Source organism: Polypterus senegalus, chromosome 16 (assembly GCF_016835505.1).
Source record: "Polypterus senegalus isolate Bchr_013 chromosome 16, ASM1683550v1, whole genome shotgun sequence".
NCBI classification, from domain to species: Eukaryota; Metazoa; Chordata; class Cladistia; order Polypteriformes; family Polypteridae; genus Polypterus; species Polypterus senegalus.
The window spans coordinates 6085579-6110001 of record NC_053169.1 but is presented as its reverse complement, the minus strand read 5'-3'; the positions used below and the strand labels follow the sequence as shown (position 1 = coordinate 6110001).

The 24423-nt window shown below is 43.1% G+C and overlaps 1 protein-coding gene across 2 annotated transcripts in view; it reads left to right on the top strand.

The window, feature by feature from the left end:
* LOC120516982 (son of sevenless homolog 1-like) overlaps nt 1–24423 on the top strand; it is a 119942-nt gene that overhangs the window by 87378 nt on the left and 8141 nt on the right. For both annotated transcript variants that reach the window (XM_039739023.1, XM_039739025.1), the window contains exons 11-20: nt 5976–6057; nt 6247–6363; nt 7145–7248; nt 9273–9495; nt 15021–15140; nt 17620–17782; nt 19590–19707; nt 21907–22079; nt 22531–22647; nt 24080–24344. In XM_039739023.1, the coding sequence (XP_039594957.1) occupies nt 5976–6057; nt 6247–6363; nt 7145–7248; nt 9273–9495; nt 15021–15140; nt 17620–17782; nt 19590–19707; nt 21907–22079; nt 22531–22647; nt 24080–24344 (1482 nt within the window). The remainder of the gene's footprint in view (nt 1–5975; nt 6058–6246; nt 6364–7144; nt 7249–9272; nt 9496–15020; nt 15141–17619; nt 17783–19589; nt 19708–21906; nt 22080–22530; nt 22648–24079; nt 24345–24423) is intronic.

The window sequence follows — 24423 nt, the reverse complement described above, 5'->3', positions numbered from 1 at the left end:
GTATCGTCTGGCAAACACTTACACCATCTTACATTAAGATTGTTGATTCAAACGCACAGTGCATTGACTTTATACAGCCAGTATAGGAGATCTAGACATGGCTTACGTCTCACCCTACAACAACAACAACAACATTTATTTCTATAGCACATTTTCATACAAACAGTAGCTCAAAGTGCTTTACATATTAAAGAATAGAAAAATGAAAGACATAATTATAAAACAAAATAAATCAACATTAACATCGAATAAGAGTAAGGTTCAATGGCCAGGGGGGACCCTAAACCATTCCTTCCAAGTTAAAGAGCAGCACAAGGCCTGGACTTATTTTAGCATGCGTCTCATTTAGGTCACGTGAGAAGAATTCTTTTGCAAATGTGAGCCTTGCCCTCCAGTCAGGTGGTTTGCATAACGGTAGGTCACTTTTCTGAGGCTTTAAATACGGCTGCATTGTTGGCAAGCTTGGGCAGATTGTAACGAAAGCTTAATAATGCTGCTTCTGTATAGAAATATTACTCCTCTTATTCTGTCTTAATGTTTTCATAGTGGTATTTATCAAAATAGGATTAAAATAAGTATCACACAGTGAGGAACACAAGTAAAGAACAACCTCCAATTTTCCCAATGAGGACAAATTTATCTATCTATCTATCTATCTATTATATACTGCCTTTCACTCTATCTATCTATCATATCTATCATATCTATCATATAGGGCTTTTCAATATGTCTGTCTGTCTGTCTGTCTGTATATAAGATGTGATTTTTTTCGTCGTAGTCTCTTGCCATAGACAAATGTTAACCTCAGTAAACACACTGTCAACGACGCACAAATCTTCACAAACCCCTTCAGTATTAACATGTTGTGCAAAGTAGTGCAGGGATATAAACAGACCCTTCATCTTATCCAGTACCTTAAAATCATCAGAAGTCCAGATATGCTGTACAGTTATTTACATGTATGATAATTATAACAACTGGAGCACGGGCTGGTAAAGGCCCAGTTATACCCAGAGCCACACACTGAGTCAAAGATGGGCATTTAAAATCAAGTGCCAGGCGAATATATAATAAATAACGTATATGCTCACGTATAAGTCAGATCTTGAAACCCAAAAAATGGATAATAAAATAAAATCCGACCCCAACTTACATGCCTGTTCAAAAATACGACACTTAATTTCCTTTTTTTAAATTTTTTTTTAACATTTACTTGCCTCCTTCAATCTCACATCAGTTTCTCAGACACATCGAATTTTGTTGCAGCGGTGCAGTTACCAATTTCTTTTGCTGCTTGAACGACATTTAAATTAAAACCAGCTTCTTATTTTCATTTGATCGAACGCTCCATCGTAGATAAGGGATGCTCTTACAATAAAGGTGTATGAGGGTGCGAGATACAAAAAACACAAATCAGTGCAAACGTCGCTTCGGAATAGTTTGGGCACAATAGACACAGAGAGAGAGGTTAGGAGTACGCACTGATACAGCGCATTGCTGCACCCACATAGGAAAAAAATGGTCATGTGCTCTATGGTTACTCACTTAGGTGGGCATTAGCATGTCATAATCCCTTGGACCAGTAGCGTGAGGTTTCCCATTTGACTTATATGACCGACATTATAAAATGCCAGAAATTATACGGGAAAATCAACTCCCGACTTATCCACGGGAGAACTTATCCGTGAGTATAAATGGTGTATGTGTATATTTCTGTGGATATAGCATGCTAATGGTCTTCATGTTCCTCCTGACATTGTATGTTTATGCAGCCCCAATAGTTCTAATTGCATTATTTGTCCACATTTTAAAAAATGCTTTAAATATGGACAAATTCTGTTCTTAGTTATCAAATGACTGTCCAACTACAAACCTGTTGTCTCATCTCACAAGGACTCACCAAGAGCTAAATTTATGCAGTGTTCTGTACCATAGCTGGGTATTTCCTGGGTTGTCATGGAGATTGCATCGATTCTTAAAAACGTTTTCCATAATTTAAAAAGATGAACTGAGACTTTTTTTTTATTAAGTGTAACAGACTGGCAGACTTTTGTGAATTGGAAACTGATTTCAAACCTGAGTTATATTTGACATGAGTATCACTTGGGCTGTGAAAACCGTGCTTAGCGCGTCACTCGGGTAACGGTATGGACCTGTGGATTACTCGGGCTGTAAAAATGCTAACTGCATTACTCGGGCAAAGGTATAGATGCATCTTCTCCTTTCAAACTGCTGCTCACATTATTGAGAAGATGGACCATGGAGAGGTAAAAACTGTTGTTAAACTGAGAGGTGCCAGCTTTGACACTAACTAGCATGCAAAACAGACTGTGCCCAGGGTGAGTATGGTGCCACAGAATTGCGCCAGTCCTATTTCCGCAGCATTTCGTTTGAAGAATAGAGGCAGTGATGCACTGTGTTTGCTTCACCATCCTCTCTTTTTCCGGGCTGTGCTGTTCCCATACCCGTCTGTGATTCGTCCTGTCGGCTCGTTCTCCATATTGCTCCCATAGAGGTTCACTCCTATCTGTTTCTGCCTACCACACTCGCTTAAGCATCTGAGGAAGTGAAGGCGCTGCTCTGCTTTTTTTAATGATGGCGGTGATATTATGCGACATTGTGCAAAATTTGAAACTGCCATCAATGCAGACTGATAAATGGTTCGCCTGCCCCCTCCTGAAGTCCAGATTCATTTCTGTAGTTCTGCTTATGATCAAGATGAGGTTGTTGATGCGAGTCCAGTCAGGCAGACAGTTAACCTCCTGACGGTCTGCAGTCTCATTATTGTTCTTAAAGAGGCTGATGATAATAATAATGATATTATTAATGTCGTATCTGGCTGTACAGCCAATAGTGAGGACAGCCTCAGCCTTGTGGAGCTCTCTGGTGTTCAGCCTCAGTGGTGGTGATGATGTTTTGCCGACTATCCTAACTACCTGAATTCTGCCTGTTGAAAAAGTCCCAACGCCCCGTCACAGATGGAACTGGGCAGGCACAGTTCCCTGAGTCAGCGCTAACATCTGAACCAGCCTTCATGTCATTAAGCCACACCACTTCAACCACTTTTAGTCATCTCACCCACCTTCCTTGGCAAAACAGTTTTTGCGTCTGAAGGAACAATAGCCGGTGTGAGCAGGCCAGGAGAAGTCATCCTTAACTCCTTCCTGTGACTGAGACTTGAGAATTGGATAGGGGGGCAGTAACGTTTCAGCTGGGGGGAAAGTTAAAGGTGGACACTGCCTGGTGAGGACGTCTTCAGCCCAGTCATCTCTTTTTTGTTTTTGTGGTCCTTGTGGATTTTGCACTAGAGACCTGACTGGGGGGAGCTGGGTAAGCCAATGTTCACAAGTCACCCTTCAGGTCTCTTCATGTTTGTGCTGAACTGAAGGCTGTTCTATTTTTAAATCCTCTTGAAGTATCAAAGCAAAGTTTGTGCGTCACTGTTACGTCTGCTTCCTTTTTGAAATAATTCCAGGGTGAAGCTGTTATTGTTCTGTGTCGTCCAGCTTGCATGATTTGCTGAAGATTTATTATGTGAGCAAAATTAGTCTGTTGCTCTTCACCCGATTTGCGGCGGGCACATGAGCCTTTTGTTTGTTTGCACCACTTGGTGCCTGAGCTGGCTGCTTTTACTGTCTGACGGCTCTTTATGCTCTTGGCGCAGGCGATTTGGCCTACAGCGGCCCCCGCCCCCCCAACCCCCACAGTCTCTAGGCTGCCTTGGCACAGTAAATCCAAAGACTTCATTTCACACCATAAACGTTCAGCATATCCTCTAATCCAAGACAGGGATGTGGGAATCCCCCATCCCCCGCCCCTTGAGACCCACAGTCTGGAGCTGGTTCCCTATCCGAAAAAAGGGCACTTATATGTTTTTCCTTTTAAAGGGGGGATTCCCCATTTCAAACCCGGATGTAACTTGGCCAGGAAAACATGGGAATCCCAGTCAAGTAACAATGAGTGACACTGGATCATTATTCCACACTAGCTCTCCTAGGTTGAGCTAATTTCCATGATTACTTTGAATTAGTGCTGTGTTCACGTGCTATCAGAGTTTTTGGATGTATTGTTATGGAAATTAACCTTAATATACCTGCTTTATAGCCCCCCATGTGTGCATGTGGACAGCTGCTTTAAGCTCGGTACAGGCAGGCCAAACGGTTAAGCTACACCCATGCCAATCACCAAGGCAGGTGCCCGCTAACCATACAACTTTTTACTGGTGGCGTCCCCCCTCAGCTAGGAATATGGCAGTCACTCACCGCTGGTGCTGTCATCATTAAACCTTGAATATATTATCATGGGGATTCCTGTGGGTCACCGATGGCATAGTTACTGTTAACTACAGGTGCATCTCAATAAATTAAGAATATCATCCAAAAGTTCATCCATCCATTATCCGGCCCACTATATCCTAACTACAGGGTCATGGGGGTCTGCTGGTGCCAATCCCAGCCAACATAGGGCGCAAGGTAGGAAACAAACCCCGGGCAGGGCGCCAGCCGAAAAGTTCGTTTATTTCAGTAATGCAATTCAAAAAGTGAAATTCCTATATTATAAAGATTCATTACACACAGAGTGATATATTTCAAGCATTTATTTCTTTTCATGGTGCTGATTATGGCCTACAGGTAATGAAAACTCAAAATTCATTATCTCAGAGAATTAGAATATTACATAAGACCAATAAAAAAAAATGAATACAGAAATGTTGGCCAACTGAAAAGTGTGCCCATGTAGGCACTCAATACTTGGTCGGGGCTCCTTTTGCACGAATGACTTCATCGATGTGGCCTGGCATGGAGGCGATCAGCCTGTGGCACTGCTGAGGATGCTTTGATCGCGGCCTTCAGCTCGTCTGCATTGTTGGCTCTGGTGTCTCTCGTCTTCCTCTTCCTGATAGATTCTCTAAGGGGTTTAGGTCAGGTGAGTTTGCTGGCCAGTCAAGCACAGTGATACCATGGTCATTAAACCATACTTTTGGCAGTGTGGTCAGGTGCCAAGTCCTGCTGGAAAATGAAATCAGAAATCTCCATAAAGGCTTTCAGCAGAGGGAAGCATGAAGTGCTCTCAAATTTGCTGGTTGACGGCTGCGCTGACTTTGGACTTGATAAAACACAGTGGACACGGTGAGGGTCTCAGTCATGTTGGTCTGCTCAGGTCGCCAAAACACCTTGACAGTGGTCTTAGAAAAAACAGAAAACCAACTGTCTGCTGTGGCAGAATGAGAGCAGCAACAAGTCGTGATGTTCAGTAACGGCTTTAATTAACAGCGAGAATCAGCTTCTCATTAAGAAACTGGTTGGAGTGAAATTGGTTTGGGTTGGACTTTCCAGTTTAGCTGGTCGTCTTTTGACTCGTTTTAATGTCTCATTTCTGTTTGGCTGCCATTTAATGAAGAAACGAATCAATTCAGAGGACTGAATCCTTAAAAACAGGGCTATTAAAATAAAGGGAAAAGGGTTAGAATGAAAACCTGCAGCCACTGCGGCCCATCAGGACCAGAGTTGGACACCCCTGCTATACAGTCAATCCAAAATAAATTGCCACAAAATGCTATAATCTCTGAGTTATTCTCGTATTTCTGAAACACTTTAGCCTATAGATATGTTTGAAATGAACAAATGGACAACAATGGATAGGATTATCTTCTGCTGTTAATAAAATTGAATTTGCAGAAACATGTTATAAACCAAAAAACTAAATCCCATACAAAAAAAAAAAAATTAGAATCCAAATGTGCATAAAACAGCAGTCAGAATATCACAGTTGGCTTCCCAGGAGGGTTTTGGGGACTAACATACTGTGCCTTTTTAATGAATAATAAAGCAGACCAAATGAGGTGAAATCTTAAAGAACGAGGTCACGAGAATTTCCCTGACAAAAGTGTGAGAAATGAGTTTACTGCTCCGTAGACGTGTCTGTTCAGTGGCTCATCTGTTTGTCGCTTGTCTTCTCTCCCCCCTCTTCTTCAGATCCAAATTTTGTTAGGACCTTTCTGACGACGTATCGCTCATTTTGCAGGCCACAGGAACTGCTCACCTTGCTAATGGAACGGTAAGTGCTTTGGATCGTTCTTACCACATATTTTTTTTTTTTAATTGTCAGTTTTCATCGTTTGCAGAGCTGTGCTGGAATCCGATGATTGGTGAGGAGAAGGCATCGCCATTACGAGAATCCATTTCCTATGACGTGTTGCTGTCTCGTGATTGTGCAAGATCTCTGATTCTGATGATTTCTTGATAGGTTTCACATCCCTGAATCTAAACCGGCAGAAACAGACGGCACAGAGAATGGCGACCAGCCCCTGAGTGCCGAGCTCAAACGGTTTCGAAAGGAGTATGTGCAGCCAGTCCAACTTAGGTAAGCCCAAATGATATGGGGGTTTGTCAGGGGGTGTGTGTGCAACACTTAGGTTTGTAGCGCAGATCATTCTTGAAGTGCCACAGTGAAAGATTTGACCAACGAGAGGAGTCCATTCCATCCCTCAAGCCCATTTGTGTAGCTAACAACTCTGCTGTCCCAATATCTCACTTAGGTTCTTCTTAAAGGTTGTCAGGATTGCTGCTTTAACTCCGTGTTTTGGTAGTTTGTTCCAGTAATTAAAAAAAAAAAAAAATGAATGTGAATTCATCTCCAAACAGCAACTGGTCATTTTTATATACTTCAAAGCACACAATTCTAAGCCCTGTGTCTGTCATTATTTGAAGCTACCTTACTGGCCATTAATGCATCTGTGACATTAGGCAAAGTACTCAATCTAGGAATATGGACTAGAAACACTTGGATTTCTGATCTCTGGTCCACTCAAAAATGCTGGGAGAATCAAACAGAAGAGACAGAAGACCACCAGCTGGCTTTCTCCTCAAGCAGGCCATGTCTCTACAATGTTGAAATGTGTTAACAGAGGCCTTGTATTCTACTCAACTACTCCTAACCAAAAGGGCATTGCCCACTTGGCTCAGAATGGTCATAGCATCCATCTCATTATTGGTCGCCAATCCATCACATGCCAGTTACAGCAAATACATGCTGAAGATAAAGGACACACGGCCTTGCTCATGTGTCTGTAAAAAAAAGAAATGATTGTTGGGAGTTCAGTATTAACTACATTGTGTCATTTTTAAAAATATTTTCTCTCCAGAGTTTTGAATGTTTGCCGGCACTGGGTGGAGCACCACTTTTATGATTTTGAGAGAGATCCTGACCTGTTACAGCGATTAGAAGAGTTCATTGGGACAGTCAGAGGTAAGTCAGTCCTTACATGAGTACGTGGAGGACGACAACTGATGGTTTGATTGTTCCCTTAAATGTGGCTAATCCTGCTTTTCACACCATAAAATGAGCAGCGTGATTTGTACCTGCATTAGATGTAATATCTCACCAGGACTGTGTCCATGAATAGCCTAACTTCCTCTCTTCATTCAAGACCTGGTCCTGAAGTGCAGAAAGCCCTAACTAATAACCTATGCTCAAGTGGTTAGTGAATGTGACGTGGCTTTATTCCCCATCTTGGGAGCTACTTCTGGGCCAGTCCCTGGGAATTTGTTCTGAGAGGTTAGGGCCATCTCATAACACAAGAAAATTGACAAATGAGAGGAGACCATTCAGTCCCAGTATCTCATCCAGGTCTGTCTTAAAGGTTGTCATGGTTTCGCTTCAACTCCATGTCTCGATAGTTTATTTCAAAGAGGTGCTTCCTGGTTTTAGTCCTAAATGTACTTCCTCTTAATTTACATTGGTGTCCCAAGGCACGTTGTTCCCATTTATCAATGCCTTTGAGGATTTTGAAGATCAGGACGAGGTCTCCACACAGTCCCCTCTGCTCAAGACTAAACATGTTTAATTCTCCGAGTCTGTCACAGTACGTCATCTCCTTAAGTCCTGAGATGCGCCTGGTTGTTCTTTTCTGCACAGCTTCAAGTGCTGCTTGGTCTTCTGTGCTTTGTCTGTTTTCTCACAGTTCTCTCCATTAGCCCATAGCATCCTGCAATATTGAGCCCTGGCTGTCATTTATAGGTGCAGGTGACCCCCAGGTAGCCTGTCCTCTCAATATGCACCAGGAGCCCACATATAATGTGTGTGCAGTTATGATGAACATAATATGGGAAGCATATTGGTCGAAGCAGAAGACTGTGTGCTATTTAAAAAGTCTTTAAAGAGACTTAATGATAACATTTTAAAATGATAAAATGAAAAAAATGAAGTTTACATCAACTACTTTTTGAGAAACAGTAGCCACTATTGGAGACCGTGGAACTGTGGATTTCACCCGCATGTTAGCATCCCTGCCCAGGCTCCCCACACACACAAAAGTTCTATTTATGAATGTGGCGTTATCCGAACTGACTGCCAAATGGCACTTGTCCACCCTTCCCTTTCCAGATAGGGATATCGCCTGGATTACGGCAACTATGGGGGGAGAACACTGCTTTTGGTGCCGGGTAAGGTCTTTGCTAGGGTCACCCTCAGTAGGATCCGTGATCACTTGCTCATCTACCAGTAACTGGAGCAGTCTGGTTTTACGCCTAAGAAGTCCACCATCGACCACATCCTGGCACTGAGGGTTCTCATGGAGCGCATACTCGAATATCGGCAGAGTTTTCTTTGCAGCATTTCTCAGTTTTCCTAAAGCGTTTGATTCAGTTGATTGAGCTGCCCTATGGGACATCCTGAGACTTTGCGGGATCCCCTCGAGGTTGCTGGATATCATGGTCGGCTGTACACTGGTACTGTGGGTGCTGTGCAGAGTGGGGGCAGGACCTCTGTGGGTTTTCCCAGTTGATTCTGCGGTTCGTCAGCAGTGTGTTCTGCTCCTACTCTGTTCAGTGCTTGTATGTACTGGGTGTTAGGCAGGGTCGTGGGGTCCAGCGGCTGTGGGGCATCTGTTGGTGAAGAAAGATTCACTGATCTTGACTTTGATCTTCATGGAGTCAGTGGAGGCTCTGATCGGGCCTCTCGAGAGACTGAGTGAGGAGTCAGAGTGTCTGTGCTTGTGGGTGTCCTGATAAAAACTAAAGAGCCAGGCCTTTAATGACTACTGAGGCAGATAGAGGGTCATTTCTGGAGGCTGGGACTGGACCACATGTCTGCCTGGGGGTAGCCAACCAGGATTACAAGCTGTTTTGTTGTGTGGTGGGTGTGGCAACACACTGTACCAGTGCATGCTCCCCAACCTGACCTGACTGGAATGTTCTGCTGTACTGAGAGCAGTGTAATAAAAGTCAACATGTTTTAGATTTTGATCTTTGTCCCTTTCTTACCCTTTGCAGGAAAGGCCATGAGAAAGTGGGTTGAATCCATTTCAAAAATCATTCAAAGGAAAAAGCAGGCGCAGGCTAATGGATCGAGTCACAATATCACGTTTGAGAGCTCCCCTCCTCCAATTGAGTGGCACATAAGCAAGCCCGGCCAAGTGGAGACCTTCGACCTGCTCACATTGCACCCCATTGAGATTGCACGGCAACTCACACTTCTTGAATCAGACCTTTACAGGTACGGTGCACATTTTTTTTTAAATCTTTTTACTAAGTACACTCACTATGCTATCACCACTGGCCTGCACCATTGACACAAGGCTGAGTGGGTCCATGATTCATGCCATCTACACAAAGTAAGACCTGACCATCTGTGGGTTGGAGCTGAAACTGAGATTTTCGCCGGATGACATTTTTTTCTCAGCCTTCATTTGTCCCATTTTGATGATCGCCTGCCCACTGTAGCCTCACTAACTGGAGTGGAACCCAGCATGGTTTTCTGCTACTGTAGCCCACCCACTTCAATGTCCAGCATGGTGGTGCCTTCAGCAATTCTTTCCTGCCTTTGTGAATAGCTATTATGTTTTCTTGAACGTGTCTGATCATTTTCTCTAAATTGCCTCATTTGGCCACAGTCTTGCCAATCCCTGGATGTATTTTTGGTTAGTGAGAAAAGCGCTTAATCAATGTAGGGCTGCAACTAATGATTATTTTGGTAGTCGACTAATCATTCAATTTATTTTTTGATTAGTCACAATTATTTCATGCCTGACTATTTTGATGCCCGCGACCTGTGGTTGCACATCCTGTTCTCTGTTCTGGGCTCCAGTGCATGTCTTACCTCATCTGCTCACGTCTGTCAACCTGTGAATGTCACCCTGATGTCTCTGCATTAACACAATTAAAATTAATAATAATCAAATTAAAATAACAACCAGTGAAACATATAAATTTGAAAATAATCAGATGTTTTTATATTAGTGTGACCATCACAATAAAAAATAAATACATTAAACAATACAAACTAAAGTGCACATAGTCTTTAAACAAAAAAAGTGCATTTAACTTAACCAAAAAATACATTGTTTAAACTGAAACGTTTTTCATATTTTAGTAATAAGTGACAAAATGTAGACATAAACTATATAATGTGTAAAGCCTGAAGTGCAAAGATCAAATAAACACTTTCACAAAAGGTTCAAGGACAATACAGTAGTTTCCGTGGTGCAGCGGTAGGAATTGCTGACTTATAATCAAGAGTTCCCCGGGTCGACTGCCTCGTATATTTACCGTTTTGAGTAGTGAGTTGCTCTTATTGTTAATATTATACAATAAACACATACCTTTGATTTGCGTCTGTAACAGCCACTGTAAATGTATAGTACTTATAAAAGTTACCCTTTTTTTTTTCGCTTTTATTCTCTGTCACTGTCACGATTCATACTACCGCCCCCAGGGATCAGACGCTGTTGCTTTTTATCTGAAACTGAGAATAACTGTAGATGTGAGTGGTATTTTGAGACAATCGAACCGGAAATTCTCTGATCTGGTTGGATAAAAGCTGACACACAAACGCTGGCAAATCTGCTTTATTCGTATCTCATTGTCGCTTGATTTTTTTTATTCAGTTTTATTGAGTGTTCCTGCATACGCAGAATTAGTGTGCGCCTTATGGCCGCACTGACAAAAAAACAGAGACATAGGTATATATGATATTTGGAATTATTCATTTTATGACCTTATAGTACATTTCGGAAAACATTGTGACACGGATGCAACATTATTCATATTCATTCGCATACCGTCTTGCGGTTGTAATCAGTGACCGCATTTTTTTTTTTCCACCCGATCTTGCCCAGTCTGCACAGGACTCCAGGACATGCAGAGGAAAGAGTGTTCCTCTGCAAGTTGAGCCATTAACGCTCTTCTTTTCTCAGTGGACCCCGTACATGCCTTGCACAGCACATGTGCTTTGATCGCCGCCAGGTCAAGCTTGTTTTAGCACACAAACCGGCAAACCTACGTGCTCCTGCCAACACTGAATAAGCTCACGGCTTCTGGTGTCAGCGCGCAGCACTGGGGGGAAAAAAAGAAAGAGACAAATACATATATGTGACATTTTGAAGAAATCATTGTATGAACTGAGTAGTACCAATCAGAAAACATCATCGCACTAATGTAATATTATTTGAAAACGAACAGATCGGGTGTAAATTTGTTACTTTTTTCACTTTTATTTTCTCAGTCTCGTTCACGCTCTCCCTCCTTTCCTGATCTGACCCTAACTAACGAACTAACTAACAGCAACATAAATTCTCAAGAGACGCCGGCATCACATCTCCAGGGTGCTTGCGTTTCAGATGCTCATGCTTTGCAGTGGTGCTGCCATGAAAAGAAAGCTCTAGGAAGACTCTTAGTTTGCTCCAAACCTTTTACATTTACAATAAGAACTAGGAAAGCACTTGTGCTCTTAGGATTTTTTTTCCTGTGGTCTTCTAGCCTTCCTCAGATCTGTGCCTCAATACCATCCTGTCTCTAAGGTCTTAAGGCAATTTCATTGACCTCATGGCTTGGTTTCTGCTCACTGACGGGACCTTCTATAGACACGTGTCTGACTTTCCTAGTTGGTCCAATTAATTGAATTGACCATAAGTGGAGTCCAAAGGAGGTGTAGAAACATCTCAGTGATGATCAGTAGAATGGGATGCACCTGAGCCAAAAGGTCTGAATCATCCATCCATCCATTTTCCAACCCACTGAATCTGAACACAGGGTCATGGGGGTCTGCTGGAGCCAATCCCAGCCAACACAGGGCACAAGGCAGGAACCAATCCCGGGCAGGGTGCCAACCCACCGCAGGACACACACAAACACACCCATACACCAAGCACACACTAGGGCCAATTTAGAATCGCCATTCCACCTAACCGGCATGTGTTTGGACTGTGGGAGGAAACCGGAGTGCCTGGAGGAAACCCACGCAGACACGGGGATAACATGCAAACTCCACGCAGGGAGGACCCGGGAAGCGAACCCAGGTCTCCTAACTGCGAGGCAGCAGTGCTACCACTGCGCCACTGCCACCCGGGTCTGAATCACTGCACAGCGATTTATTTTTTTGAAAATACTTGCTTCCTGAAAAGTTTTTGCTGATTGTGACAGGTACCTACTGGGTATGCACAAAAATACTTGGTTTTACTGCATCACACAGGAACTCTGAGAAATAGACATTTATATGTTTACTGACAATAACATATTTAGTCATGTTTATGTTTCGCATAAGCTATTAAGTTCAACAGAATTCAAAGTGTTTTGCTCCTGATTTTCTTTTGTATTCAATGTCTGGTGCATCACGCTGCGGTGTCCAACAGTAGTCAGCAAGCATTGACGGATTCCAGTTGCCCTGGTATCGTTTCTCCATTGTAGCAATGTTCTGGTGAAACCTTTCACTGTGTTCGTCACTGAGAGCACCAAGATTTGCGGGGAAAAAGTCCAAGTGTGAGTGGAGGAAATTATTCTTGAGTGACATGTTGCACTTCATTGTCTTGTATGCTTTGAGACATTTGTCTACCAGCTGAATGTAATTCGAGGTCTGTAATTGTGTAGAAAATTGTCAACAACGTCTTTGAAGGCTTTCCAAGCAATTTTTTCCAGCCCAGCTAACAGATCTTCAAACCGCTCGTCACTCATAACATGTCTGATCTGGGGACCAACAAAAGTGTCCACTTTGATCTTGGCGTCAGTTATTCTTAGGAACATCTGTCTTAAATAATGAAAACCTTCGTCTTCCTTGTTCAGTGCTTTCACGAAATTCTGCATGATTCCCAGTTTTATGTGAAGAGGAGGCAATAATATCTTTGCCGGGTCGACAAGCGATTCATGTGCCTCATTTTTCTGTCCTGGAACTAACTTTGTACAGAGTGAACAGTTCTGTCGAGAATAGCGCAGCTCTTTGGCACGGCTGTCACATTCACAGATGAAACAACAGTACTTTGTATAGCCGAGCTGCAGTCCTAGTAACAGAGCAACGACTTTAAGATCTCCACAGATATTCCAGTTGTACCTGCTATTCTGGACGTGCTTCAGCATCAGTTCCATATTCTCATATGTTTCTTTCATGTGTGCTGCATAGCCAACATATACTGAAGGATGAACGTTGCCATTGTGTAGCAGAACAGCTTTCAGGCTACACTCTCAGTGGCTGCAGGCCTGAAAAAACAGAGCTGGCAAGAGAAACAGAGAGGAGCTACGTGGTTCCAAAGTTCTCTAGTGAACCACAACTTTTTACAAAATGTAACTTCTTATAGTAAATGTGTGTGTGTGTGTATATTAATGGTATATATGACTATTACACATTGTGGTAATAAACAAGCCTTGACACTTTAGAAAGGTTTGGGGCAGCTGCCCGTATAATTGAAGTTGGCTGAGAATTTGAGGATTTTTTGCAAAAAAGGCCTTCACAGACAAGAGTCCAAACAGAACTGACTTTACGGTACGTTCAGGGTGGGTTTTTAAGTCGGAGGAGGAGGGAAGTGATGTTTTCAGAGGATTAGAACTGGAAGTGATGTCTGTTTGGGGGATTGGAACAGGAAGTTTCCTGATGGCGGAAGAATGGGATGCTCGGGGGGGGTTTGGGTTGGAAGCGGACGTGACGTATTCCTGAGGGTTTGGGGTTTGGAACTGGAAGTGGCGTCTTTGGGGGGAGGGGGGTTGGTACCAGAAGTGACATCTTCGGGGGTTGAAACCGGACGTGACATCATAGAGAGGAGGCAGAATTTGCCACATTTGGTCTTTGGGGAAGAAAGACAAAGGATCACTGCACTCTGCCATCCCCCAGGTGTCCAACTGGGAATTGCCTTCTTTTGAGCCTCTTAGCTGCCTCCCATGCACACATGTGTGACAATATATTGTAAGCATTTAAGACTTACCAGACCTTTTTAGTTTTATTTGCATTTTATAGCCTACCAAACTTGCAAAATAGTTTAATTATTGATGACAAACCTGCAAATAGGCGGATGTGCAGATCGTAAAGGGCCGGTTGTGCATATAAAATATAGTAGTAGAAAAAAAGAACAAAAGAAATGTTAATATTTGGGTGTCCTCCTGAGGATGCATTGCTGTGTCTTTTATTTCCAGTAAAGGTCACAAGATTCTTGTTTCAGGGTGTGAAGGCCTCCAGTAACTGCAGCCTTGGCGGTGATGTGTGCCCGTAGCTTGTAATGGAGTCTTTTTCCTAATCCTGATGGCACTCAAATGTCAGCAGTGGTTTATATTGCTTTTGAAATGCCACACTGTATTTACTCAGCTTTCTTCATTTCGTTCAGCCAGAACTGTTGTTTCCTAAATAGCAGGTCATCAATGGTGAGCACAAACTAGTATCAGTGTTGGGCATTTACTGATATTGTATTATTCATGATGGCAAGTGTTCACCAGACATTCACCGCTTTATAAGATCCAGTTATAGAGAGGTGTTGAGACCGGTGCTGAAGGGTACAGCGTCCAGAAGAGTTTCCTCAGCCACAAAGCAGATCTGTGACATATTTCTCATAAGACCCAACCACCACCTCGTCTAAAGGAGGAGGCGTTTAATGGAAGATTTAATTTCAGATGTGACGCTGCCCAGCCTGCCCACACGAAGTTGGCCTAATTTGTACAAATGACTTCTGAAGGGCCACTCGTTCAGATTTTTTTTTTCTTTCTTGTCTAGTTCAGCATTCTGGGTTATTCATTTAAGTGATTTCATGTGTCCATGTTTTTCTACAGGGCTGTGCAGCCATCTGAGCTGGTGGGCAGTGTGTGGACGAAAGAAGACAAAGAAATCAACTCTCCCAACCTCCTCAAGATGATCAGGCACACGACCAACCTTACCCTGTGGTTTGAGAAGTAGGTGTCCTCCATAACATTCATGTGATTATTTCACGGTTTAGTAGTACAGTACAACAAATGAGTCCTCACCAGTTAGAAGTGAGCCTCCTTTGCATTGAAAGAAGATGTGAAACACACACGTCGCTTTTCAGTCTTGCTTGCTGTGGTAACAATCCTGTCAGCCGTTTTTTTAGGTGGTCCTCATTTAACGTGTTCTGGAAAATCTCCCACTGCTTATTCTTAGTTACACCAGCTGCTTTGCACATAGATTGATGTCAAACGAGGTGGCAGCATTTTAAGATGCAGCAGGCCACAGACAGGTGCCACATCTTTTTGTTTTACTGTGGGTAAACTGAACAAAGCATTAGTCTACATGTGTAGTGTGCCAAGTGTCCCACCCTGTGTGCCAGTAAAACACCTCACAGATATTAGTGGCTTCTCACAGACCCTCAAAGTGTGAAAGAAGACTCTTCCTGGAGCCAAGTAATATGGCACGTAAAGTCACGAAAAGCACATCTGCTTGACAGGTTTTAAAGAGCCATGAACAGATGCAGTTGACATCACATCCTCTTTAATTGATAACATTTCCAAGTTCCCAAGCAGTGACTCTGTGTGAACTCTTCCTTCTAAGAAGACAACGCTAGCCCATTCTCCAGGAGCATGTGACACCCACATTGCGGGTGATATCTTTACCTGGCAGTGGGCATACAATAGCTTTTTACGCAAGAATTGACCACGTGCCGCCACAACTTCTCAGTTTAGTAGCATGTAGATACTGTGAGCTCAGGTGGCACACTTAGCCGACTTTTAGGTTTCACATAAACAGTCCGTCAGTCTCTTATGGCCCAGTCAATGGAGGAGGTTTGGACGTGTAGTTAGGATGTCCACCAGTGCCTCTCACTAGAGGTCTTCCAAGCACAGTCCACTGAGAGAAGACAAAGGTTGAAAACCCTGAATGAACTGGAGTGATCTGCATCTATCAGCTTTTGTGGGATCATCTTGGTATTCCTGGAGCAGAACTGGAAGAAACTGCTGGGAATATGGAATCCTGGTCAGCCCAGTTCAGAGGGTTACTGCATAAAAAAGCTGAATGAAAATGATGATGATGATGAATTAAAATGATTTGCTCCCTGACATCTTAAAAATGTGCTTGTTGGGTTGCCTGACAGTTCTAAACTGGACCAGTGTGTGTGTGAGCGAGTGTGTACATGGGCGTGCTCTGTGATGAGTTGGCGCAGTTCCTGCCTTGTGCCCAGTACTGCTAAGATGGATGCTGTCGTCAAACAACACTGGCCCAAATAAATGCATGGATTAGCCAATCAGTAGTAGAAACGCTAAATTAAAGGGCACAGGGTTTTTGAACCACTGCTAGGCAGTAGGCACCTCCTCAGTGGCTTTAGCTGTCATGCCACCCCATCCAGATACACAGGATTGCATAGCAGGTCTTTCAAGATTTGTTCAGCGAGTCGCAAACGCCTTGCAGTGTGAACTAAATGGTGGGCTCCTGGAGATGTCAGCTGATCTCTCTCTGTGTCAGCCCTCACCGTCTCACGCAGCGTCGTCACTACAGCAGGTTGATGCCCTCTCTATATGTATAGGTATAGTAAAATGTCTGTCCATATGTTCACTCTGCAGTCCTACACCCTTTGACTGATTTGCACCAAATTTTGCATAGGTGCTGAGAAGATAGACTACTAGACTTCTTTGGAACCCAAACTATTGATCCAGGGGTCCCGGTGTGTTTTGTCTGAAGCCATAATAGTAGACAAAATGACCAGAGCTTAACATTACTTACCCAGGCAACGCCACATGCTGCTTCTGTCTTCTGTAATATAAAATGGAGTACCATGTGCTTTTGCATGGGGTTGTTGGGTGAGACCTGAGCGAGAGCAGAAGTGCAACATAACACAAAAAAAAAATAAAACCAAAAGGTTGTTATTTAACTCAACTATGTCTGCTTTTCTTCATAATTTAAGCACTACAAACTGCCGGCTGTAAAAGTAGCAAAGGGACAAGGTTTGACTTTTGGGGCACCCTATGGCCAATTCCATATAATTCTCAACAATAATTGTCATGAAAACGTGTCTTATAACACCAAATCGAGTCTTCCTGACTTCTGTCTAAGGTTGAGTAGTTAGGATAGTGTCTCTGCCATATTTAAGGTGCTCTGGGAGGGAGAAGCAGCTCAGGAGGTGACATCAGATGAAATGGTGTCAATCATCCTTTCTGCACAAGGGGAAGAAGAGAGGTTTTTGGCACACAGTGCCACCTCTTGTCTCAGTGGTGAATTACTGTCACCCAAACCCTCAAGCTGTTTCCCATGTTGCACGCACGTGATATGGCCTTTATGGTTACAACCCAGCTAGAAGTTACCACAACTCTTGAATCCAATCGGACCCCAAAAGAACAAAATTCTTATCTCGGTAGAGCAGAGACACAACCCGCCATGACACACACAGGCTGAACGTGCCCTCATGTCATCTCCTGTTTGTTACAGGTGTATAGTGGAAACGGAGAACTTGGAAGAGAGATCAGCTGTAGTGAGCCGAATAATCGAGATCTTGCAGGTTTTCCAGGAGCTGAACAACTTTAATGGCGTTCTTGAGGTGGTGAGCGCAATGAACTCTTCTCCAGTGTACCGGCTGGACCACACCTTTGAGGTACGTTGAAGGAGGCCTTCCACGTATGCGACTCTAGAATTAAAAGTCTTCTTTTTAAACTTCTCACCAGGTGTGTGCCATGAAGAATGCACTGGGGGTCAATTGCAATGGGAGGGCCTCTCAGATGGCCTGTCTTTCCGTTTTGTGTTCATACGACTTCTTCAGAACATGAAATCTCTTGAGGTTTTTTGCTTTCTTTGGTCTGGTGCCTCCTGACCAACCAGTACAATAAAACCACCATATCTGATATACCATGTGACACAGGGTCATGATGTTTAGTTTTTTTAAGACAGCAAGCATTTTGGAATGTAACCCCTTTGGCCCTCTAGACCTGAAAACCATTTTGGGCCATAAAGAAATTGCCCCCTTATGATATAGAATAAAGAAAAAGATGTCTTCAGAAAAGATGATCAGAAGGCCTTGAAGTTGTGTAGGCCACATCGACCAGCCCCAAGGGTTCATCCCAAAATGACATATGGTTTCTCTTTTTCACAAAACTCCAAAAAAAAAAAAGGGGGGGGGGATTGGTAATAATGGCCTGTGGAGTGTAGTTTTATACCATTTCAAAGTTGCTGATTATGAATAATGATCATATTTTTGATATCATCCTATACTGGTGGTCCTACGCCCTGAGAGCCATTCCCAGAAGGTTCAAAATTTCACATTTCAAACACAAGCATGTGAGGAATCGTTTTGGAGAATTTCAATGTCAGTGAAGTTATTTTTGATCCTTTACTGGGATCTGCCCCATAGCAGAGGGGAAAAATGACAATGTTCTATTGCATTCAAGAATATTTAGACTTTAAACATTTAAATTGAAGCACACATTTTAATATTAAATATTATAAGTATTTGACCCAGTTCACCTCATGAAGTAAGGCATTGCATTTCTTAAGAACACTCCGAATTAGGGGGCCGACGCTAATTCAGACTTTTTCTTTTTACATTTGCTAGCCTTCATTCCCCTTTAACATGTTAACTGCTAAATACAAGTTAAGTCATAATAGTTGACCTATAGATGGGCGCCACCTACGAGTTGCTGCCCTCTAACCTGGAGTGCCACACACAGGTAAAGTTGTTGGTAACACATGTGAACAGCCGTCTGAAATGAAAATGAAAATGAGCCTGACATCCCAGAACATAATACTTCACGTTCAGGTAGCTTTTGTGTTATTAGCCATATTTTGGATAATTTTGACGAAAAGTAATTTACACACATAGAAGCACAACCACCTGAATATCTGTCGCCGATTAGCATCTCAGCACTACAAAGTTCAAGCAGAAACTGCAACGTTTGATTGCCACACATTGGGCTATTAGACCCAGCCGAGTTGTCGCCCATCTGATGTGCACAAAGAATTTGTTTTTCTGTGCGCCAGCTACAAGGTAACTCTGAAAGGCTTTTTTGAGAAAATACATTTTTATTGTAGGTTTTCAATAATAGAATACATTTAATTAGTATATTAAAATAACACTCTGATTTTATATTGGCATCAGAGAGTAATTTACGTATTTTTTACTCTGCCAGTCAACGTGTTAAAACAGCAACAGACTGCTGTCACCGTCCTGCTCCACTGACAGACTGAGGAGACCCCACACTATGCGACTCTTCAGTTCCACCTCGGGAAGGGTAGACGTTAATATTTCACAAAATTATTGTCTGTTATACCTGCATTGTTATCACTCTTTAATTTAATATTGTTTTTATCAGTATGCTGCTGCTGGAGTATTTGAATTTCCCCTTGGGATTAATAAAGTCTGTCTGTCTGTCTATCTATCTATCTAAAAATTCATTTTCTCCTTACAGCAAATCCCTAGTCGGCAGAGAAGAATATTAGAGGAGGCTCACGAGCTGAGTGAAGACCACTATAAGAAGTATCTCGCTAAACTCAGGTCCATTAACCCACCATGTGTGCCTTTCTTTGGTAAGTCCGCTTTGGTTTATTTTTTTAGTGAAATGTTTCACTCTGAACACCTTTCATGGTTTTGGTGACCTCCCCCTCAGACTATGAAGCAGGGGGCCGTCAGGGCTGTGGCTTGTCATTCTAACCACTTTGACAGATTGGTGGCTTTGTCTTGGTTAATGACGAGCAGTTCAGACCCCGAGTTGTAAATCGGAAAATCGGAGCAGCTGCTTCACTGTCCGTTCTTTTATGTTCTAATTTGGGCAAAGGCTTAAAAGAAACACCACCCAAAAATAATTTTAGATTTTACTGGCCCCATGTAGTATGTAGTGGTGGTCAAGACAAAAAAAAATGTATTGTGTTTGTGGAGAAGTTCAATAATGAATAACTCAAGTGTCAGACTTTTGTGCCTTGGATCCAAATGCCCACAGAGCGGCCCATTCTTAACAGTAGTGAGACTCAACAGGAAGAGGAAGTGTCCTCCTTGAAGGCCAGCCATGGTATTAAAATTCAAAACTGTAGCAACTGGTAAATTACTTGTCGTTTGCACACATGGGCAGCATTCAGACTGTGCAACTTATATGCTTACAGGTAAGCAAAACGACAAGCGACCCCTCTGTTTGTCTGCCATGTTGGAATACAGTTTTCTTTTGCAAAGGTTGATCAATCAGGAAATGAGAAGTTGTAATGAGTAGGATCCTATCACAGAAGGGCCAGCTAGTAAACACTAACTAATACAGGGTGCAACCACAAGAGGGTGTTACTGAGCTCTTGGTTCAAATAAAAGATACTTGTGTGTCAGCCACAAATTTCCAAAAACCACCCGTCAAAAGATCAGTTCCAGGATTACAAATAAGATCGATTTCTTCCTTTTTCCTTCCTCCAAGAGTGTCACCTGCTGCCTACCGTCTCTGATTCCCCCAAGGTGAGACCACAGGCATCTTTTGAACTAGGCCCAGGAACTGCATACAGTATCACACACAAGTCATCCGGTGCACTTCCTGGTTGTGTGGAAACCAGAGCAGTACTTCCTCGACAGCGTCCTCTGGCAGCACCCAAGGACCCCAACAAGGCTGCCTTTCTGAACTGCAATTCCCAGCATGCTTTGCAGGTGTCCTAACTGGGTTCAGCCCTGAGGAACACTGCCAAACCTGCCTGTGGGGAACGAGCTGCTCCCAGCACCCATGTCCACTCCTTCTCTCCATTATGACCTCCTGGCCAGGCAGGATGCTGGTCCTTCCTCCATGGCACTTACAGAGCACAACTAGTGTCTGCGTTTTCAGAAATACCGTATATACTCGCGTATAAGTCTGGTCTTGAAACCCGAAATATCGATCATAAAATCACACCCCGACTTGTACGCCTGTTCAAAAATACGACACTTAAACTTTTTTTTTTTATATCTTCTTGCCTCCTCCAATCTCGTACCAGTTTCTCAGATATATCAAATTTTGTTACAGCAACGCAATTACCAATTTCTTTTGCCACTTCAACGACTTTTAATTTAAAACCAGCTTCATATTTTCTTCTGATTGAACGCTCCATCGTAGACTCTTACGATAAAGGTGTGTGAGAGTGTGAGACACAATAAACACAAATCAGTGCAAACGTCACTTAGGAATAGTGCGGGCGATACCGTGTGGTCACATCGACACAATATATAGAAAAAAAGGCCGTGTGCTCCGTGGATCCTCTCTCAGGTGGGCATTAGCATATCATAATCTCTTGGACCAGTAGCGTGAGTTTTCCGCATTGAACTTATATGACAGACATTATAAAATACCAGAAATTATACGGTAAAATGAAGCACCGAGTTATCCGCAGGAGAACTTAAACTTGAGTATATATGGTACACAGCTCTGGAGAATGTTTTCAAAAGTCTCAGTTTTTTGGGGGGTTACAAATGCTTGGGTAGTGTGGGCAAAAAACACAAACATGTCTGCATTTTCAAACACAAATGTAGAAACAGACATCCCAGATGTGCCCCCCCAATCCGACTCCAGACATTAACTTCACACTCTAATGGTGTCCACAGTGCCCCCCCCCCTTCATTGCTAATGGCATTTGGTACAATGAAAGCTGTAGACGATTCCTGCTACTGTCCACAAAGCCCCATTTACCAACGTCTTTCTGAGCGTCTGGCTTGGCGTTCTTAACTCATTTGTTTTGATATTTTGTGCCATTTTTAAAGATAAACCCGGCTTCTCTTTTTTTGTTCAGGTATCTACTTAACAAACATCCTGAAGACAGAAGAAGGAAACCCGGACTTTCTCAAACGGCATGGCAAAGAGCTGATCAACTTCAGCAAAAGGAGGAAGGTGGCAGAGATCACAGGGGAGATCCAGCAGTATCAGAACCAGCCGTACTGCCTAAGGGTGGAGAGTGACATTCGAGTAAGTTGGGGTCACTTTGACAAGGCTGTCAGGCTCAGGTGGCTGCTGCTGTTTGTTCAGACCTTTTAACACATAAGCATGTTGCTTGTTTTGTGGACGTAATTCACCGAAACACAGAGCTGCTGTCCATTCTCTTAACTTGCTTAGAAAGCAACAGATGCCCTGATGTCCTCCTAATGCAGGCATTAAAACGAACGCCTCAAATGTTTAAATGCATTTCAAGCTGCCGTTTGTGACTTGTCACCGTCACACGTGTGCTGCCCACTGCGGCTTACTAACACGGGAAAGCAGGAATTTCTCGAGTTGCCATCTTCTCAACCCAGTGTCTTCTTTGGAGCTTCCAGATGACAATTTGTGACAAGTGAACCAACGTTGGGGATTCGCCCCCTCAGCCTGCACAAACAACAATGAAGGATTTCAGTCGGTCAGATATTTTTGTTTGATCTTTCAGAGATACTTCGAGAATCTGAATCCAATGGAGGAAAAAATGGAGAAGGAATTCACCGATTACCTGTTTAACAAATCGCTGGAAATTGAGCCTCGAAATGTCAAGACATTACCCAGATTTGTAAGTTTATACTTTCTTGTATACGAAGCATAGGGAAAGTATTGTAATCGTCCAAAGATTCGGTGTCGAGATTTTGATGAGTCCTCAATGTTTTAGAGTCCGAAAATACGTTTTTTGGAATTCTGTCTGTGTGAGTGTATAAACATGATATCTTGAGTATGCTTTCACTTGGGTCAACCACATTTTGAATACAAATTTTAAGTACAAAACTTGGTTTTTCTATCAATGTTTGGACTATTTCCGCTAAACAGAAGTGGTACTTTTTTTATTCATGCAGCCTCAGAGTCCAATTTTCTAATAATTGTTCAATATGTTACTAAAAATATAATCATTGTCTTCCATACCCCATATCTGAGTATACGAGAAAGTTGAGGGGAGACCACTGCTGAATATTTTTTATTTTTTTTTTCTTCTTATTTGGGAAAGTCGGTATGTTTGCAATGCTTTATTCATTTTGTAACCACTAGGGGGCGCCAGTCTGTTCCACCCACCATCTCTTGGTCCATTGTCACTAATGACTTAGGGTGGTGATTGATAAGCGACTGCCTTTCTGCCACCACATTTCACCCCTCTCTTGTCCATGCAGATTCACTTCGTATAACATCTGAAAATCTGGACCTCATCTTAGTGAGTATGCAGGACAACTTCTGGTTCAGACTTGACACGTCTGGACTACTTTAGCTCACCCCTCACAGGAGGACCCACCATGTGCCATCAAGCCACTGCCAAGATGGGCACATGTCACTGCGCTGGCTCCCTGTAGCGGCACACGTTAGGTTAAAATCCTTGATGGTCGCCTACAGAGTAGTCAGTGACTCAGCGCCTGAATACATGGAGACACCGGCGAGGTCCTCTGCTCTTTTTTGCCCACTCAGGTCTGCCGTTGAATGGCTTCTGATCACACCACCTCTACGTGGTATCAGATCTCAGTCTGGACTCTGTTCACGTGTAGCTCCTAGCTGGTGAAACGAGCTGCCCACCTAAGAAGCACTTGAAAGGCCTCCTGTCCTGTGTATGTCTGTCAGATTGTTCGTTTGATTCATTTTTTTGTTATGTCAGCGTTATAGTTCTTCACATGTGGTGATCAACTTTTGTAACTTGCCCCGCTTTATTTGTTCAAACAGCTCGATGACGCTGACCACTTTTGTAAGTCACTTTGAATAAAAGCATCTGCTAAGCACATCTAAATGTAATTGCTTAGTCTATTAAATAATACAGTAGTCTTTACTTTTGCACCATATTCATGTTTTCCATGTGACTTGTTTTCCAACAGATGGAGCCGTTTTGTCTTAACTGTTGTCCTCTTCCTCCTCCTGGAGGAGACCATGAGCTGCCAGTGTGGCTAATTGTGCTTGGATGATGCCGCTGTGAGTTGTGTCGAGTGCCTCCTATGAGACGTAATGATTTTTTCTCGTTGTTTTCCCTCATGCAGATTAAAAAATACAACTACCCACTCAAGTCTCCTGGCGTACGACCCTCCAACATTAGACCCGGTACTATGAGGCATCCAACGCCACTGCAAAATGAGCCTCGCAAGATCAGCTATAGCCGAATCCCCGACAGCGAAACGGAAAGCACCGCGTCAGCCCCCAACTCCCCGCGAACGCCTCTGACTCCGCCTCCTGCCTCCGGAGCCTCCAGTTCCACGGATGTTTCCTGTGTCTTCGACTCCGGTCCACCCAGTCCTTTCCAGTCAAGTAAGCTGCTCTTCATTTATGGGCCCTCCAAGGCAGTAAGAAATGTTGTGTTTAATATTCGAGCAGGTGGGCAATTTAT